Source organism: Pholcus phalangioides, unplaced genomic scaffold (genome assembly GCF_987345545.1).
Source record: "Pholcus phalangioides strain wild (caught in Gottingen) unplaced genomic scaffold, Ppha-v1.0 ptg000022l_1, whole genome shotgun sequence".
Lineage (NCBI taxonomy): Eukaryota > Metazoa > Arthropoda > Arachnida > Araneae > Pholcidae > Pholcus > Pholcus phalangioides.
The window spans coordinates 4,503,097-4,522,588 of NW_028301615.1; the positions used below are offsets into that span (position 1 = coordinate 4,503,097).

General features: G+C 36.5%; 2 protein-coding genes across 2 annotated transcripts in view; one reads left to right on the forward strand and one right to left on the reverse strand.

Annotated features, from left to right (window-relative positions):
* LOC149069381 (flavin-containing monooxygenase 5-like) overlaps positions 1–19,492 on the forward strand; it is a 48,299-nt gene that overhangs the window by 27,405 nt on the left and 1,402 nt on the right. The window contains exon 2 of the mRNA XM_089249438.1: positions 10,424–10,697. Coding sequence (XP_089105564.1) covers positions 10,424–10,697 — 274 coding nt within the window. The remainder of the gene's footprint in view (positions 1–10,423; positions 10,698–19,492) is intronic.
* On the reverse strand, positions 17,538–19,068 carry LOC149069382 (uncharacterized). The gene is made up of 2 exons (XM_089249439.1): positions 18,547–19,068; positions 17,538–17,844 (listed from the first exon to the last, which is right to left on the reverse strand). The coding sequence occupies exons 1-2, from the start codon at positions 18,655–18,657 to the stop codon at positions 17,644–17,646; spliced, it is 312 nt and encodes a 103-aa protein (XP_089105565.1). The 5' UTR covers positions 18,658–19,068; the 3' UTR covers positions 17,538–17,643.

Here is a 19,492-nt window from a genome sequence, read left to right on the forward strand (position 1 = left end):
CGTGTAAGGAAAGATTCTGACAAGGATATGGAACACTCGTGACACATCTGATAATCCTTTGATACAATACCCAAGTATCTGGGCAAAGTATCATCCTAAAACCGTGTTCATTCAATGTGTTATTTTTCTTTTTTAAATGATATGTACAAACATTTTACGATGAATATTTTTAATTTTACACTCTTGACAGTACATCTTTATTGACTAAAGATGACATACATAAGAAAATATTTTGCACCTGTGAAAGGGGAGTCAAATGTTGTACGCCTACTACGAGTATAATATTGCATAAGTTATGGAATTACTGATTTCAGAATTTTTACATGCGTGTTCGTCAATAAAATAATTGAGTATTATATTGTACCTTATAAATTGCAATAGTTGAATGAATGTATGTACTTAACTACTGGAGAAGAAAATAACCAGTTATTCACGACAACATCGTGTTTAGAAATAAAGATAGAATTTTCCCTTGTGCTACGCAGGGCCGTCTTAAGAGCATCATGGGCCTCCGGGCTAAGTGATTTTTCAGAGGCCTCTACCTGACTCCCAATTAGCATGCTTGCTTTCGAAAATTTTAACTAGATCTAATTTTCACGAGGCCTTGTCTGCACTTTAACACCCCCCTCCGCCCGTGCCCGGGTGGGCCCGTGCACCAAGACGGCACTGGTACTACCATTGTATTACTAGAATAAGCTGAAAAAGACATAAATATGCATAAGATTTGCATAAACTGTATAGAAATATTTGTAATAAATGTGTAAAAATTTGAGTTTTTACTAAAATACTGATATTCAATTTCACACCTAGTTCGTAGTTTGCTCTGTATGTGATGGTAAGATCAATACGAAAGATTAAAAGAAGTAGCATTATAAATTTTTTCAATATTTTATACACCCCCCCCCCCCCATTATTAAATACTTCTCACAAAAATTCCAGAAACAATTTAAACTAGATTTTAAATATCTTACATGCTTAGTTTTTTACAATATCGTATATTAGGAAACATCATTTTTACTTCCTGTTCGACCTATAGGTGTTCTGCTTCCATATGAAGCATAAAGTAAAAACTGGTGTTGATGAGTTCAATTTCGATGAATACAATAAATGCTTCATTGATAACAAAATTTAGTTAATAAGCAAATTAATTTAAATTAAATTACTTATTACTCTTTTATTTTTCCTTCAAGTTCCACTACCACACTTGGCTTAAATTAATTTTGAAAAATGTTTTAATTGTGATTGATGCAAATTAACTCTGTTAGTCCGATTACATAGCAGCTGTTTTACTTACAGATGCCGGTCAGGGGTGGCTCTTAAGTCGTTCGGCTGTACGGGGCACCAAATCCGGACTATAAAAGGGCGAAAAAAAGCTTTGTCGATCAAAAAGAACTTGGGTTGGGGTGTCAAAAATAGGTTACGCACGGGTAAAGATTTTTTCTCGAGCCGCCTCTGGGGTCGACCAAATTTACTGGGAAATATGTTATTTTGTAGCTTTTTCGCTTATCAGAGATCGACTCCGATGAGGCAGAAGTCTTCTCTAAGTTGTATTTTTTACTGCCAGGAATACCACACTAAAACATTATTTTACTTTTGTTTTTATGGGATTATTGCCGCGCGCGATTTCGCAAACATGTTTACAATATTTATGCTTTCTTAAATTTTAATTGTGAGGATTGCACCAAAGTAAAATCGTGAGAAAAATATAGTCTTCGGTCAACTGAAATAGAGTTCGCGAACTACTGCTCAATCACGATCGGCGGGTTGCCGACCGCTAAGAACTGTACCACTTTTAAGAAACGTATATTAATTACACTCAACCATGGACGTACCCTTAAGTGAGTTGGGAACAAAGCAATTTTTCCTTTCTCAATAGAAATTTTTTGGTTCTCAACTTTCAAAAACTAAAGCATTTCATATCAAAGAAAAAAGTTGTATCAGCATATCTTGAGAACTCTTAAGTCTTACGTTGTTTTCACAATTAACTTTCAAATTTTTATCTGCAAATTAAGTAGATTACTGCCTCCCCTCTTTTTGCAGAAGTTAGCAAGATACATTAACGTATATGAAACCACCTATATCAACCAAAAAACGTTAAATCAACACCATAATATTGACAATACATTATTATGTTACAGAGTTTGACAAATAACTTGCGAATAGTCACGTTTTGCCTGAGAAGTCAGTATCACAAAATTTTTCACGCGCGATTACCGAGTTGGAGTTTGAGGGCAACACAAAATTTTTAGAATTTATGTTAGCTTGTAAATAAATATGGACGGGGGAAGGGGGGGGGCAGAGTCAATATATCCAAGAAAATTAGAAGAAATATTGTACTTGGATCAAAGAAATTAATCTGGCTCCTAATTGTTTCTGGATTTGTCAAGTCCTGGTACGTTATGTCATACATCAGACAGAATAAACCAGTTTTATACATGGTGACCAAAGATATAAACTTTATGGTGAGAAAGTTAAACGGGAATAGCAGAAAACTAGTGCGAAATTTTATATGCTCATCGAGGTATAACTTCACACACGTTCCTCATAATTTTATTTTTATCCAGAAAATATCTCCATTTCATATACAGTGTTATGCCCGAGGGTAAACTATATCTCCGCACAACAGCGTTGTTACGAGGTGTTTTACTAATACTACTACATGAGCACTGTTGGTTCCTGCGTAAACAAAATAGTTCAGTTATTTTAAAAAATAATTGTGTAATTCATGTTTGTTAAATACGTAAATAAATATTTGTTATCATAAGATAAATAGCCGTGGTTGTTTGCAGTGCATTTATGGTGTAAAGAACAACATGGGCCTCAGAGCTCTGTCTGCTCCTACTGCGCCTTGTGTGAGCCATGACGTCAATTGATGACCTCTTGGGAGAGTCATTTGGTCTGCTATACATATACAATGCAGTCCATTCCATTGCCTGAGCGAGACATGTTCATGTGAAGCATGTGGAGAAACAAAATTTTCCTCTGCTTTGTTAACATGGGCTGCGTTCGTCTGAAACAAAATCATTCACGTCTAACACGATCCGGTCAAAGTTAATGCACGGCAACACCATGTCCTCTATCTCTCAAATGACTTATCCTTGTTTAAACGGGGGCTGAATGAATGAACGCCAGTGCTTTGTCGCTGGACTTATCCCGTTGCCATGATCTCTTCCAGCCCAGTTTCGTGGCAGAGTCTGGAACACTTTATTTTGTATCAAAAAGAAAAAAAAAATAACATACAAAATTTTTACAACATGTTTTCCCCGGACAATTGGGTACTGACGTGATTAATAAATTTTGTGGTGATTACAGACGAGATGGGGTTGAGACTTGGAGAAAAGTTTCGGGTTTCGTTAACACGGATGAATGTATGCATATTAGGATGGATGGAGGTATGTTTTTATAAGCAATTGAGGCCCCTCTCCCCCAGGCCATCTCATGTTATCTTACACTTGCCATATTATATACACAGGATACAAAAAAAAAACCCCAAAAAAACAACGAAATGAGAATCTTATAGTGAAATATAAAATATCCATCGGAGCGAGTCATTTTGCTTAACACCTTATTGGTGAACAAATGGGTTTGATAACTTTGCAAAATGGGTTTGAAGCCAGCATCAGTTTTATTGGGTTGAATTCACTCGCTCCGGTGGATTTGATGAAAATATGCAAAATAGAAATATTGTGCGGGGGAATATATACAATTAGGGATCACCCGTGCCATCTCGCTTAGTACCTTATTTGATGAGCAACATGAATACGACAATATGAGTACGCACGTGTGTTGGGGACATGAAATGCATGAATAACTTGAATAGAGAAAAGAGAAATACACACATATATATAACTGCCAAGTCGAGTCGTCTCGCTCTAAACCCGTGTTTACCAAAGTGGGCAATATGGCTCCCGGTGGGCGATGAAATGGTCCAGGGGCGATAGAAGCTACGGACTTAACATAGGATCCTATGAGCTCATTTGAGTTAGGGGCGATGAGAGGAAAAAAATAGTCTTGTGGGTATGAGAGATTGGTGTTGTTGTTCTTTTATATTTCTGTTTTTTCCCCCTTATTTTTGTAAAACTTATAACATTATTTTATTAATAATATTTTAAGTTCTACAAAAATAGGGGGGGGGGAATTTAATGGGGGATGGACACAGGGCCGTCATTTCAACTTTTTCCGGGGGACGGGGGCAAAGACATGTACTCAATGTGTATATATATATATATATATATATATATATATATCATTTTTAGTGTATTTTCAAAAGCGTTGCCCCCTCCCCCGACCCCCCACCCTTAAATGACGGGCCTAGGGCTGGAAGGGTGGAGCTTTTTGATGATAATTAGTACCTAGAGAGTTGGAGAATTTTAAAAACAGCAATTCTTTTGTTCTCAATGCTCGAAATATTCAAGTTTTATAGGGGCTTCTTATATAATGGCCTCTGAAATTCACTAATAAAGTTAAAAATATGTTAAAATAGGCATTTATGGCAGGAAAACATCAAAAAAGGCATTGTTACCAAAAAAGTTTGAAAATAGACAAAAAAGGCATTTATGGCATTTTGACTGAACTTCCGGGTTTTAGTAATGTATATATCAAAATATTGCGTAAATATCAATAGAAATAGTGTTTTCTTTTTAATTTTTGTGGTGAAGTAGTACCTTTTAAATTTTCTAAAAAAAGTGTTTTGTGCTTTTTTAAAAGTGTAAGTATTCATTGTATTTAATTTCTTTAAAGCGGAAGAGAATGCATAATAATACGCAAAAAAAGAAAAACGTAATGTATAAAAGTCTCATAGTTTGAATTCCTCCATTGCATTTACATGCTCGGTGAATGTTTTGCCTATTTCGCTTCAAAGCGGGGATGATGCGGTCGCATAGGGACGGCTCGCGGTGTCCTCACTCGAGTTTCCCTAGTTCAGTAAGTAAAGTTCTGTAGCAGAGTCAATACCGCTTTTGTAAGGCGGCCCGTGAGAGGTCAATATCGCTTTTGTAAGGCGGCCCGTGAGAGGTCAACATGAATTGTATACTGGAATTCAGCCACATCGAGTTAACGAGTGTTCAGGAGAGCTCGGCCAGCATCCCGCGTCGACCCACGTATAGACACGACCACCTAAATTACACATTAGGTGGTTATCTAGGTGGTCGTGGTACAGGGCCGCCTAGCCTGGCTGCACGGGTTTCGTCCTCATTCTCTCAGTCTGGTTCCATCGTATGAAACAATTCGACGGAAGAGTAGATAACTTTGCCTAATAATACTCAAAAAATCGTCAACAAATACGGCAAATACCAGGATATACTAAAAAATTCCTAATGCTTTTCGACACACTATGGGTGTCGTCTTCAGAGGATAGGAGTATCACGCTGACCGAGTTTCCCACTTGGATTGAGTGCCAAATCTTCAACCTTGGTTGCTAAGCGGAACGAAAACCTATACGCATGTTCAAGTCAAACGTCGAGGCAAGAATGTACCACTTGTACCCCCGATTACGACATTATGGGAGATATTCCAGTATTTTCAATTGTGTTCCGAATTGTTTTTATATATTTGTCCAGTTTCTTCAACGATGCTTATTTTAATTCGTAATTTTTGTTTAGCTCGTGAATGAACAGTTTTCCTTTTATACTTATTGTGATAATTATGGCTATAAATACAAATATTCATCTCAAGTATTTGTCAGGTTTAACGTTTTTGCTCGACTTTTCAGTGACTTTAACTACAATTAAGGATTTTGCGGACTTATGGCAACATTTTTGATGACAATTGGCGACGTCCTATATTTTATAGTATTTAAGATCCCAGTTCTCTTTTCTCAATTAAATATGGTCATCTATTCATTTGAATTTTTTTTTCGTCAAATACATTTTTGTTTACTGTGACTTGTAGCAGTCCTTTATTCCCCCCCCCCCACCCCCATCCATTATCACAGTAATTAACAAATTTGTCACAAGTTACATTTTTTGACTACAATCAGTGATATCCCGTATTTAGGATTACATTTTCCTTGATGAGGTATTTTAAGTATGAGGGTACATTTTTCATTTGAACCATTGTGGATACTATATCAATCACAACAATTGAATAATTTTTCATTCAGAGTTAGAATTGAATTATTAAGTCTACCTGCGGACCTGTCAAGGTGGGAAAGTCATGGGACACTTTCCCCCCTTTGACAAAAAAGCTTGACATATTTTTAACCCAGAATAGTCATGTCTAATAAGTGTAATTTGCCGAATGTAGATTTAATTGTGTTTGTCGTGTGAATAATTATTAGGCTTTTGTTTTTATTTTATTGTGGAAGGCTGAGCTGAATCTCGTGGGTGTCTAGTTCCTTCCCTCTTGTGTTTTCATTCCGTCCAATATTCCAAAATGCCTAAAAATCTGAACCACCGATCGCTTGTGTAGAGTGGACACACATTCTTTGTTGTGCACACTGTATGTCTTCTTCGGAAAATTGAGATATGATCTTGTTGTTTTTTAATTTTTTCGACTTCACAAAAATAATCCTTGGAAAATTTGGATCCAGTGTGTGAAATTTTGAGTTGTTTGTGGATAAGTTTTGATGAGAAAAAGCCGAGTTTGTGAAAATTTAATTCCCTGCACACGAAAAGAGCTCAATGAAACGACACTCCGAGGTAAGGTCAGGAAGAAAGGCGGCTATTTAACTGATAAGAAGTTAGAAGACATTAATAAGAGACGATTTTTTTTCCTTTTCTCCGCGTGAAGCGGAAGGAATAACTTTTTTTTTTATTATCTGGCTCGCTTTTGTTGTACATGAAATACCGCAATTTCGTGTCTAAAACATGAAATTTTTCGTCAGAATTTAAGATTGAAGGAACGTAATCATTCAGAGATGATTATTTTTTACATCAGTTAATTAATTTGCTTGAAAATTAATTAAAAAACAAATGTTCTTTCTGTGTTTTGTTGTAATATTTTAATGTCATAGGAAACAGAAATGTTGATTTTAAAATGATCATACAGTGGGACGTTTCATAACATGTGTCGTATATATGTGGGCTCTTCACAGAGAAAAACACACAGCCTCCATTTTCTAAGCATTTATTACGCGCACGAAACATACAAGACGATCACACACAGATACAACAAAAAACACAGCCTTTCCCGCCGACTTCATGATCGGGTGCGGTTTCTTAGATACTGCCCCCTTTATATAGTCGGGAGACAGAAATCTTTTTCTCTCTCTCTCCTGTAATTTTCTGTTGCTTAACAGGGTCTAGGACCCTTCATCTCGAATCACCGTTTGCGATGGCGAAAATGTAGTTTCAAACGAAAAAAAAAAAATAGCTAGCAACTTTGCCCTCTAAATCTAGGCAATTTTCCCATTCTTTTCTTGAGATGAAACACAGACACCGGTGCCACTAAAGTTGTCTCCACACCAAAATCTACTGAATCTCCGCTAGGTGTTGTCTTCGGATTTCACTTCACCGTGACTTTCAATGGAAAATTGGACTCTTTCGACCAGGTATCCGGAAATCAACCCGTCCAAGTGACCACTTTCCTCTCAAATATCTGGACAGTGTGATCGCCTACATTTTCGTTTTTAGTTGGACAGTCAAGCAGTAACCGAACGTTCTTCATCAGACCTCACCAAAGTCGAGGCGGACCATACCGCATCAAGTTTTGCAGATCCTGTCTAGTAAAAATGGTCATATAGACATGTCGTCCTGTAATTCAAAACTTTCCCGTCATTCGTTCACCATACAAGTGCTGAACATTTAGAAACTTTAACTTTTTTTTTAAACTTTTTAGAAACTTTATTCTTTTGAAAATAAAAAAATGTCTTAGAAGAAAACCAAAATCAAAAGTATTTGATTTTGAAAACTTATTTACTAATATTCCTCATAAAAAACATCATAAATATCTGTGATAATTTATTTGAGAAATACAAAAATATTATTAACTTGGAAAAAAACACCTGGAATAATCTTGTAAAGTTCTGTATTTTCGAAAATTACTTACATAATGGCATCGATATATTTAATCAGATCAAAGGTATACCCATGGGCACTTGCTTCTCTAGTGCTTTTGCAAATATTTTTCTACATTTCCATGAAACTAAAATTTTCACTAAACATAAAATCATGGGCTTTAGATATATCGATGATCTCATTATTTTCAATTTTGTGAATTTTCTTGATCTTAGCGGTGGAATTTACCCTACGGATTTGACACTCAAGAAAACCAATCACAATCTATCATCTACGGACTTCCCAGAGCTTAAAATTCACTTATCTAATAACATAGCTTTTTTCGGTATTTTCGACAAAAGGAAAGAATTTCAATTTAAAGTCAATTTTCTAACTAATTTCAATTCTAATATTAGTATTAGAATTTTGAAAAATATATTTTTTGGACAACTTTCAAGAATTAAAAAAACTTGCAATAATGCTAAAGATTATTTAGAAGCATATTCTCAATTTTTAAATATCTTGAGTGGCAACGGATTTCCATCTTCTTTTCTGGGTTTTAAAATATCACCCAAGTACTTCTATTCGGGCGGCATGCTCCAAAAAGATTCTTAATCTGGATATGTTTTTTTTCAAGTTTTCTCATTTTTTCTATTTTTAACACACTTTGTGTATGTATATTGTGTGTTTTTTAACTCATTTGTTTTTCATTATTTCATATTTTGATTCTTATTATATTTTGTCATTTTTGCTGTTTGACTTCCAAAGCTTGTTTCTCGCAAAAATGTCGGGGGAACTGATGGTAATTTTTTGCCTATTAGGCTTACCATCATTAGAAACATTTTTGCAATTTGGAGCAATGTGGGGGGTTCCCCCTTGAGAACGACCTCCTCATTGATCCATATTCTTCCATATATCTTCCTTTTTCAATTTTTCAACAACTTCTCATGTTTCACCTTTTCATAATATTTCGGGTTATGTGTATAAAGCAGCCTTTTGTGGCGCGATACTCTAACTTTTGAAATTTTTCATTGAAATCTGTTTTTTAAAAAAGTTTTCATTGAAAGCTGATTTGTTAATTTTAATTTTCTCTTTGATGCATACTAAACATGCTAAAAATTAAAAGTATGCTAAAAATTAAATAACTATTTGAAACTTAAATCTCTGTGTTGACATAATCTTTTCGTTGTTTGTGACTTAATTCTTAAGGTTGAAATGCTCTGGAGCATATTTGAACAGGAGAATTACTTACCGTCACACAAAGGGTTGTTGCTGGCAATGGCAACAACGCAAAATAGTATCCCCACTATTATGATCACCAGGCCAAAGTTTTTTTTTTGGGGGGTACTGTCAGTTTAAATAGCACCCTATAATTTTTAACCACAACGTAATTGGTGCCTTTCAAACAGTAAATCTAATTTCATTTTAAAAATGGAGTGTTGACAAAACTTAAATGAACACCAACCATTACATTGGTGCTCGTGACTAACACCTTTACAGACCACCTATGGTTCACGGATCATAGGATGAGAAACGCTGTTCTAAACAACCGAACAATGCATTTTAAAACAATGTACAAACTTTTTTTACATGTTTATGTCCCGTATGCTGTTTGAAAGAAAATTCGACATCGCCAATGCTCAGCGCTTTGAGAGAGATGGCCATTGCCAAAATCTGGTAGTAATATCATCCATACCATGTCCCCACCACCTTCAAGGGTGCAGCTGACAGGGCTCGGGGCGATTCTCATCTGTTTTTTCACGCTATAAATTCACTACAGAGGGGAGTCCCCGCCAAAGATACCAGCGTAGGGGCCCTGTTACAGGATGTGGGGGGGGGGACTATGGACCCGACTTAACAAAAGAATTTACAAGGGTTGAATCATTCCGCTTCCCTCTCCCCCCCCCCCCCCACTAATGAAAAATAACACGACCATAGTCTTCTACACACACCGGGCAGCTTATAAACAAATTCTACATTCCTAGCTACATTATAGAAATTTAGCGCATCGTGATTGATCGAAATGAGTGATGAACCATTACGTCCATCTCTTAAACCCATCCGAGGTTCCCCCCCCCCCTCCCCCATCCTTCCATCTTTGCTGTCATTTATTGATTTACTAAAAAAATGCTTTCATTTTTTTTTCTGATTTAATCAAATGCTGTTCAGGTGCATCAAGAAGACAATAATAACGGCTCGCGAAAAGCTGTGGCTATTCACTAAAAAAATGCCTTCATTTTTCGTTAATGAACTACTACATTCAGTTTCACCAAAAACTCCGCCCCTCGCGACGTCTTGCTAGCTTTTTCGCTCGTAGTAACCAATCAACGGCGTGCTAATGCCACTTGTGTTACTAAGAATGTTGGGACTGTAATTACGCCGGGCTACACAAGAGATAAAATGCGAACAAAACCGCACTCACTTCAACTGTTCACTTCTTATGCCGTTTCAGTATTACTAATTGTTGGACAATTTGTTTGTGTTCATAGGTGTACCTGAGTTCGAGAAGAGGCTGCTGGGTCATCCACAGAGTTGGTCCGAAAGGCATTCCTTTAGACATATCATATATGCGACGATCTTGGAATTACTTGTTCAATTACGTGCCTTTCCGTATCGTTTGCAGCGTCGTCGAACGAAAAATAAACCAGCGCTTCGATCACGAGCTCTACAAACTAAAACCTGAGCATCGAATCTTTGGTCAACATCCGATGGTCAATGATGCTCTGCCCAATCGCATACTAAGCGGCACCGTTCAACTAAAAGGTGAGGATATGAGTTTGAAGTTTCTTTGTAATTCGTGATGTGGCGTTACATCTACAGACCCCCCCCCCCCCATCCTTTTTTTAGTGGACCCGTCCTCTCAATCCATGCGCTTGAGCTGCTTCATTCTGTCAATATTTAAGTTGAAGATCAACTTCCTAGTGCTGATGTAAAACAAGTGTAGTGGGGCATGGCCCCACATCCTGGAGTAGGGCCCTAGGCTGGTATCTTTTGTGGGCCCCCGATCAGACCCTGGGCCCTTCATGATGGGCCCTTTTATGGTGGATTTATAGCGGGAAAAAACAAAAAAATATGATGAAAATCGTCCCGGGCCCCAAGGCTGGAGCCTTGCCAGCCCACCCCTTGTAGGTTAATTCGTCGTGCTACAAACTCGTTGCGGTACAAATTTGTCGCGGAGCCATTTCGTCACGAAAAATTTGAATTGATTTAAAATTCAAATGTTTGTTGTGATCTTATAAATAGGGTATTTGTTATAGGGGTAAAAAATGGAACTAATTATTTTTTTTCTCATTTAATGGAAATGTTCCTCCTCCCCATCTCTATTTTATTTTTTAACAAATGAAGAAAAGTATTAATTGACGTTATCGAGGGACGTTGGAACGTACACAAATAACTTGGGATTCAATAATTTAAAAAATTGATTTCCATCATATAAGCCGCATCTCCCGTTTCTGTCGAAATTTCCATTTCTTGCAGCCAGAGGCGTCGGGGCGCACATCAAGATAATAAATTGCGATCAATGTGCCCCTCCTAGCACAATTTCCATAAATCACTATTGAATATATCAATGCATCTTTGAGGAATTTTTTATCGACAATGTATCCAAGTTTTATGTATAACCGCTGCGAAAAGCCTTATTTTTAAATTATTTTTTTGCAATGGAATGTACATTTCAAATCACTTCGTATTATTATGCCGAAATAATATTCAAACACTCCGGCCACCGGCCATAGGCGCAGAACCTGGAGGGGGGCTGATGCCATTTGAGCTCCCCACCCTAATAACTCATGAATACACATTGCAATGAACCATTCCGCCTCCTGCGTACGGGTTTGAGTCCCTTATATACGGAATAAATGGCAATTTTCAGCCCCCCCCCTCAATGTTTTCTTCATGTCGGCACCTTTGACTGGCCAAGGGTGACGGAAGTGTTTGGAACTTGTGGGTGCTTCTCTTGATCTTTAGTAGGAAACTTTGATTTCTGAATCAATTCTCTGGGTGTTCATACCCATTCCATGGAGCACCGTGGACACCCACAGCATCCCTGTCTCTGACACCACTGAAAATGTCAATCGATTTTTGATTTGATTGTTTTTTTTCAACTCTAAATTAATAACTCTCAAGTAAAAAGAATGAAATCAGAGGCCCATTATATGTAACTTCTTGTACATGACTCTCATACGGCTCTAGTCAACGATTAGTAAAAACTTCTTACAACCCAAGTGAATTAACATTAACAAACAATATAGGATTATATTCAGAGACATACATATTTCCTGGGTGGGGAGGGGGTATGCGGGCTCTACTCTAGATAACAAGTTCAAGCGAAAGGGCGTAACCAAAATTGAGTAATTGGTGATCAAAAACATGAATTAGAAAGAGAGAAGGGAGGAAAGGTTTGAATAACCCACACAAAGTGGCAAAGCTATAAATCCGCCTCTGAACATTTATCGGGGTAATTTTAATTTTATAAAATTCATATTGTATGTATAAACACTCCAAAATATATTACATTTACCTTTGTTTAAACATATACCTTTGTTTATTTTTAGTGCCTTTGAGTATCATTTTATTTAAACACTTATATAACGTGAACATCGCAGTAAAACGCCTGATGATGCTTAATAGAATAATAAGTAATGCTGTTTTAAAAACTACCATAATTTTTTTTTCTTCACGATAGGTAGGAGAAGATTTTAATTTATTGCAATTTAAATTGAATTTAAACAATTTAATCTTCATTTAAAAAGTACTACATTATTTTTTTTCATCCGTATAATCGTATCTATTTTATGATACAACAAAAAACTCAAATAAAGAAAAGAAAATTAATTATAGGCTAATTCATTCAATTGCATGAAAAGTTTTTATACTTTCGAAACTGAATTATGAAAGGGGGGGGGACTTTTAAACGCACACACACAAACCAACATATCATTTCCACGTTCGGTTTTGCAATATTCCATGCTTTTGCCAACAGAAAAATGTAGACCAAGAACACCAACCTTCACTACCAAAAACTTGATACTAATGAAAACTGGAAAATATTCAAACAAGCCAACCAAAGATATGCGACTGACCTATAGTCGTCATTTTCTTATTGGCGATTATATGGCTTTTGTCGGTGCTCATCCTGTGCTCATCATGAAAGCTTCATCGAATCGTCATTCATAAGCACTTTACATTTCTACCCTCGGTCTGCGCCTGGAAATCCTGACAGGAAGCGGGAAGTGCGGCTTATACGGTGGAAATTAAATGTTAATTTAATAAAATATTTAATTAATAATTCAAAGTTCTTATGGAGATACTGTAGTGGTAAATGCTGGTGACTCTCGGAAGAGGGGGGGGGAAAGAAACTCTGAGGCTAATGAGGCGAATAGAAGTTCACAGTTAAAGAGAGGCTCCACTGTTATTTGTGGAATATCGTGAAAATCGAAATTTGTCCACATAATATTGAAATTTTATCATAGCAAAAATCAATATTATTTAACATATAAATTTTTTTTAATCACTAAATTTTCAAATATAATTAAATTTTTATATACAGTTAAATTTTTAAATGTAATTGATATGGTAATTACTAGAGCCCGGAAGTGTAGACACTAAAAATGCTTAAAATAGGCACTAAAAAAGGCATTTATAATTTATGGAAAAAAGGAAAAATAAAAAAAACTAAGGCATTAAGGGTATAAAAACTAGCTGAAAAATTGGTTGCATTTAATCTACTGCTTTAATTATGGTTTATAATAACTCATTTCAAGCCCAAAATAAAATGTCAGTTGACCCTCATTATGAGGTCAATAATTCCAGGACCACAATTACCAGACGCGGAGCCCGTAGAGAAAATGTCCTGTGGGACTCCAAGTTGCGAATAACTTTCGTTTATTTGTTGTATTTGGAATGATCATTATCATTTCTATAGTTGAAACATAGCCACCTTGTTCTAATGTAGTAAAAAAAATATTTTTTTTTATGTTACCATGTATGCGGGACTCCTTCAAGCGCCGAGCCCTGTGTGGCCGCATTTGTTGCCGCAAACCCCTGAAAACTTCAAGAAAGGCATTTTTACCAAAAAAGTTTGAAAATAGGGAAAAAAGGCATTTATGGCATTTTGCCTGAACTTTCGGACTCTAGTAATTACAATAAATAATAGAATATTAATATCAATTGAAATTTTAATTTCGATGACCTTTCCGCAATGACTAAAAATAATTATTTTTAGTAACTGCGTGTGGACACTTTTGTTCATGTTTCTTACTTGACGTTTAAGACAAAACCTACATACAAGATCGCGTGGAATATGTACAGTGAAGAATCGACTTTTCCACGAATTCATTCTGCGATAAACTGACGTCACGACGAATTGACATTGCGACAAACTTGTATCGCAACGAAATGGAGCTGCGACAAATTTGTACCACAACAAACTGAGGCGCGACGAGTTGAACGCAACAAGTTGAATGCGACAAATTGACCGGCTACGTTGTGGATGATTTGTTTTTCGGTAAGGTAAACGCGTTTTGGTGGATAGCAACCCAATGCAAGTTTTCACGTGGCGTGATTTCTGATTTTTAGCTAAGGGTGCTCTTCTTTTGATGACGGGTACAAGGGCAGTGCTCGCGATATTATTTCTGTTATCGTAAAGAGATTAATGGTGCTTCAAGGTATTTTAAAGTTATCTGCAGCTTGCTTTTGGTTTATTTCAACAAATCTAATTGCATCTAAACAGTTTTGCAGGTTTTCCTCAGGGCCGCAACTAGATGTTTCGTGAGTCGGGACAAGCCCGCATTTTGGCGCCATCCCAGGAATGTTGAAGGGGAGGTTAACAGATGAAATTTGCGTTTCTTCTGATCCTGCGCCCGGGGCAACAGATCCGCCTGCTGCTCCTAGTTGCGGCCCTGCTTAAGTGATTAGGAAATGTGCCACTCATGTAGAACTGCAGTGTGGGTCACTTAAGTGATCTGGCAATAATGTACAGCTTAGTTCATTTTTACGAAATTAGGTGTGAAGTCGCGAGCCACATCAGATGACTCCGGGGGGGGGGGCATGATTCAGCATATGTCTTACGTACTAGGGATTCTAACGAATGAACTAATTGTTCATTTTTTTGTGAATTCATTTCTATGCGTGTGCATCATGGGCGGAGATTCGGGGGGGGGGAGTGGCAATGCCTCCCAGTGTCGACTGATCTAATGTACACTCATTGCCATAAAAATTTGCGCACCCAGAAGTCGTCAAAATGAAACGAAATTTTACACATGGACGTACTACGTTGATATAAGTAAGTGATTAGAAAATCCAAGAAAAAGGATCATTTATTGCAGAAAAAAGTACAGATGAACAGAAGTTTTAGTACTCTGTTGGACCCCCTCTAGCGCGAATGCACGATGCGATACGAGCGGGCATTGAGGCATACAAGTTCCGTATGATGTCCTGAGACATCTCGTTCCACAGTTGCTGTAAATGCGCCTCTAGTTCGACCAACCTCGTAGGGTGTACAACTTACCGTCCCAGATATGCTCGATTGGTGACAAATCTGGGGATAGAGCAGGCCAGGGAAGGGTGGTAATGTGACGGAGCAATACCTTCTAGAGCAGAAGGCCTGACCCCGAGATTCGTGACGTCATCGAATTCCGTCCTAAAATCGTCTTCCCTGTAAGATCGTTTTCCAGCAGCACCACACACTGTAACGCCGTTATATATACAAATATTTTTTTTTGACCCACCCCGCTGTAATATATATTTTTTTCTTATAAAAAAAAAGGTTGAATTACCTTAGAATTTAGCACTCGAATGGACGAGTTTATACTCATAATTCAACATTATTTTCAAGTATCAGTTAGAGCCAGAGTTTTTACGAAAACTTTGAAGAAATTACCATTTGACATCAAAATTTCCCCAAGAGAATTTTTCGGAATTTCATTTGTTGATTTTAACCAAAAAAATATCCATTGAATACCAAAATTTAAGTATATATAAAATATCCTTTATTTTTCATTAAGATAGACATATGTAATATTCACTATATATTTTATTTAAAAAATATATACAGTATATACAAACTTTTCACGTAATGTGTATTTTATTGAAAGGAAGAAAAAAGAACGAATGAACAAATATGCTTTGCTCCTTCCAGAAAATTTCAATGGAAACTATGGATTAGATATAGATTGCATGATTCTCATTCGTACAAAAATTCATAACATTCAAGTAGTAAAAATCCATTTCAAAAATAGTTTTTTTCTTCAATGTCACTGGTTTCTTCTTTGCATAAAATTGTTTTATTATTTATAACTTCTCTTAAAAATTCATTTTTATTTGAAGATTCTTTAGAAATAAGCCAGAAAAAAAACAAACCAAGAATACGTAGATTAATTTTGAGGTTTGTTATGAAGCAAAGTGTGATCTATGTTCAAGATTATAAATATCATCAGGTTCATATTTTATTTAGGCTGGGGAGCAAAAATTCTATCCAATGTTTTTCACTACACACATGGAATTACACAAGAAATAAAACTTGCTAGAATTGAAAAACAATCTTTAATTGAACATTTGCATTAAACATGAATTCAACATCATTTTTCAGTTTCTCAGTCACAACGTCATTATATAGAACATAACTAACAACTACAGGAGTTGACACGACAAACCCTTTTAACCAAATTTCGTATGATTATGAAACTTCCATCTTCACACATAAACACATTTCTTTTTCAGTACTTAGATACTCTTTCCACTCTGAGCATTTAAGTTTTTTCATGAAAGCATATGAGCAACACATATATATTCAGAACTTGATGCCAATTTTCTGTGAACGACTAAAATCATAACCACCATCATTTATGTATAACTTTTTTTTAAGAAAAAAAGGGAGGTGTAAAATGTACCAGTAATAAGACACTTATTTCAAAGATTTAAAAATAAAAAATGAATTTAAGGTGAATTTGAAATTTTGAGCTGATAATGATGGATAAATGTTTGACTGATATTGAAAAGTAATTGAGTAAATATTATTTCAAGTTTGGGAGCTAACTAATTAAATGTTAAATGGCCTGTTAATCTTCTGTGTTGAGGGCCATGCCAACAACAGAACCTCCCTTATAATCAAAATAAGGTTTTATGTAAATTTCGTCAACAAGAAAAATAACTTTATCTGCATCAGAAATATATTTTGCTCTGGCTTTTATGTACATCAAGAAATTTTGACTCACCTCCTCGGTTGGTGAAACTGGTAGTCGCTGACTAATTTTCATTTTCCTCAAAGTTGATGGATGAGGCAGTATTATTTTATTGCTAGATCTTATAAATTTGTACACTTGTGGCGAAATTGAATGTAACAGAGTAGCAAATATATGATGTCATTAGAGTATTTCAAGTTGTTTTTTGCACAACGACCAATCTTAATTTGTTCCTCTATAACTTATATGGGAGGGTAAATTTTGAAATTCTTTTCAATGCAATACTTTTTAGATAAACAGAAACATTAAGATTACTTACAACCACTGAATGCGAAATCTGTGGATATGGTTGTATATCCAAATGATAAACACAAAATTTTTCACTGATTCGACACTTCATAAAAATTTTCAAGACCAAATGTTTCAACACATCACTGTAGATCTTCCATACTGCTGATTTGTCTCTGTTGAGAAAATGTTGCTGCATTAGTCACACTTTCCTCAAGGGCCGTTTTTAAGCGTTCATTCTTTCAGTGTTTTTTGTAGTTTGGAGATAACCTTCGTTTAATTGGAAGTGTCATAGAAGTTGAGGGATATCCTTCGAAGAGGCACGGCACAGCGTTCTTTCTTCTCTTAATTTTCAACGGAGCTGCTAAAGTCTTACCACTTTTATCATCAAAAGCCGAAGATTTTGTTACCAAATCCGTGGCCAGAAAATGCAGTTCACATACCTAGACATAAAATAAGCATAATCAGACTGATGGCTATTGGTAATAACATGAAATTAATTTAGTCTCTGACTATTACTTGTTCTCCATAAGAGATGGGACAAATAATCTGCTGCTAAATTATATATAATATACTATTATTATAACTAGTTAAATACTAGTTCATAAATTATATGGTGCATTACTAGTTAGGAGTAAATAATGATTTACATTTCCTTGATTGGATATGAAATTGTAATTAATTAAAAACAAAAATCATTTGGTAATATTAATGTACTATGATGTATCATTGTCAAATTTTGTCAGTATCATGGCAATATCTCCCAATTACCAGTTTTTCAATATCTATTGAAATAAAAAAATTACTTAATTATTAATTAAGTTATAATACTTAAAATTATAAATATTAATTAATAAATACTTAAAATTCAATATTTAAAGTTACCAATAATTTCATTTCTTAATTAAAAACACTAATTTCATTTACAATTGTGATGAATTTTAAGGAAATTAATATTCGGCCACGAAATATTTGATATCTGGCCAAAACATTATCTGAATATTTGGTACTCGGTTATTCCGCCGAATCACTATTTGTCCCATTTCTTCTTAATATCGGAGTTGATTTTTTTGCATTCCGTTGTATTTTTCTTTAATTTTTCTTAAAGAATAAAACAATATAATGTTTACGAAATGAGCACATACACTACTGCGATCATTCAGTACGAAGTCCTTTCTTTGGATGGAATTCAACCACTTCTTCTTCAGATCTTCACATTTCGGAAAATAAAATACAGATACTTTTGGGTCAGACATATTTCTATAAAAAAATATCTAATCGACGACCACGTGCCTTCGTTAATGGCGATTTCTTGGGAGAAGCAGAGCGTGGATCGGGGGAGAATGCCGAGAAGAAATTCTCTTTCTCGTTTAAGCCGGAGTGTGGTGACGTCACAGCATAGAAAATATCGCGGGCGAAGGCCTTCTACTCTAGAAGGTATTGGACGGAGGCAGTCTTGTGACATCCTTGCTGTGTGTGGCCTAGCATTGTCTTGTTGAAAAATGGCTCCTGGGAGCCCTGCCATGAGTGGCAACACATGTGGCTGAAGGATGTTATGGACGTACCGCTGAGCTGTCATTGTGCCATGGATCAATATTAGGGGTGACCGTGTATCGTAAGCAACAGCACCCCATACCATGACACCAGCTGTGGGAGCGGTGTGTCGCTGTAAAGCGAAGGCAGGATTGAAGCGTTCACCACGGGGCCCTCCACACACGAACACGATTGTCATCACTGCTCAAGTTGAATCTCGATTCGTCGCTGAAGACGACCTGATTCCATTCCGTTGCAGTCCAATCCCGTCGTGCTCGACACCACTCCAAACGGAGGCGTTGGTGGGTGGGTGTCATTGGCAGCACACGTAATGGGCGCCGCGATACCAGATGTCCTTCAGCCAGGCGCCTTGCGATGGTTCGGGAAGACACAGGGGCCCGTAGTGAAGCTGCTGCCTGTGTCCGGATAGCGGCCAATGAGGCAGTTGGCTCTACGCGTGCGTTTCGAATGATGTGACGGTCTTCTCGACGACTGGTCTGTCGAGGGCGTCCTGAACCTGGTCGCCGTGTAAATGACGTCTCTTCTGTCCACTGGTCC

What these genes read in the sequence shown, in the direction of transcription:
- LOC149069382 (XM_089249439.1), bottom strand. Translation starts at nt 18,657, where the DNA reads ATGTCTGACCCAAAAGTATCTGTATTTTATTTTCCGAAATGTGAAGAT. An exon ending in TACTGAATGATCGCAGTAGT is followed by an intron (nt 17,845 to 18,546) that starts GTATGTGCTCAT and finishes TTTTATGTCTAG; the next exon opens with GTATGTGAACTGCATTTTCT.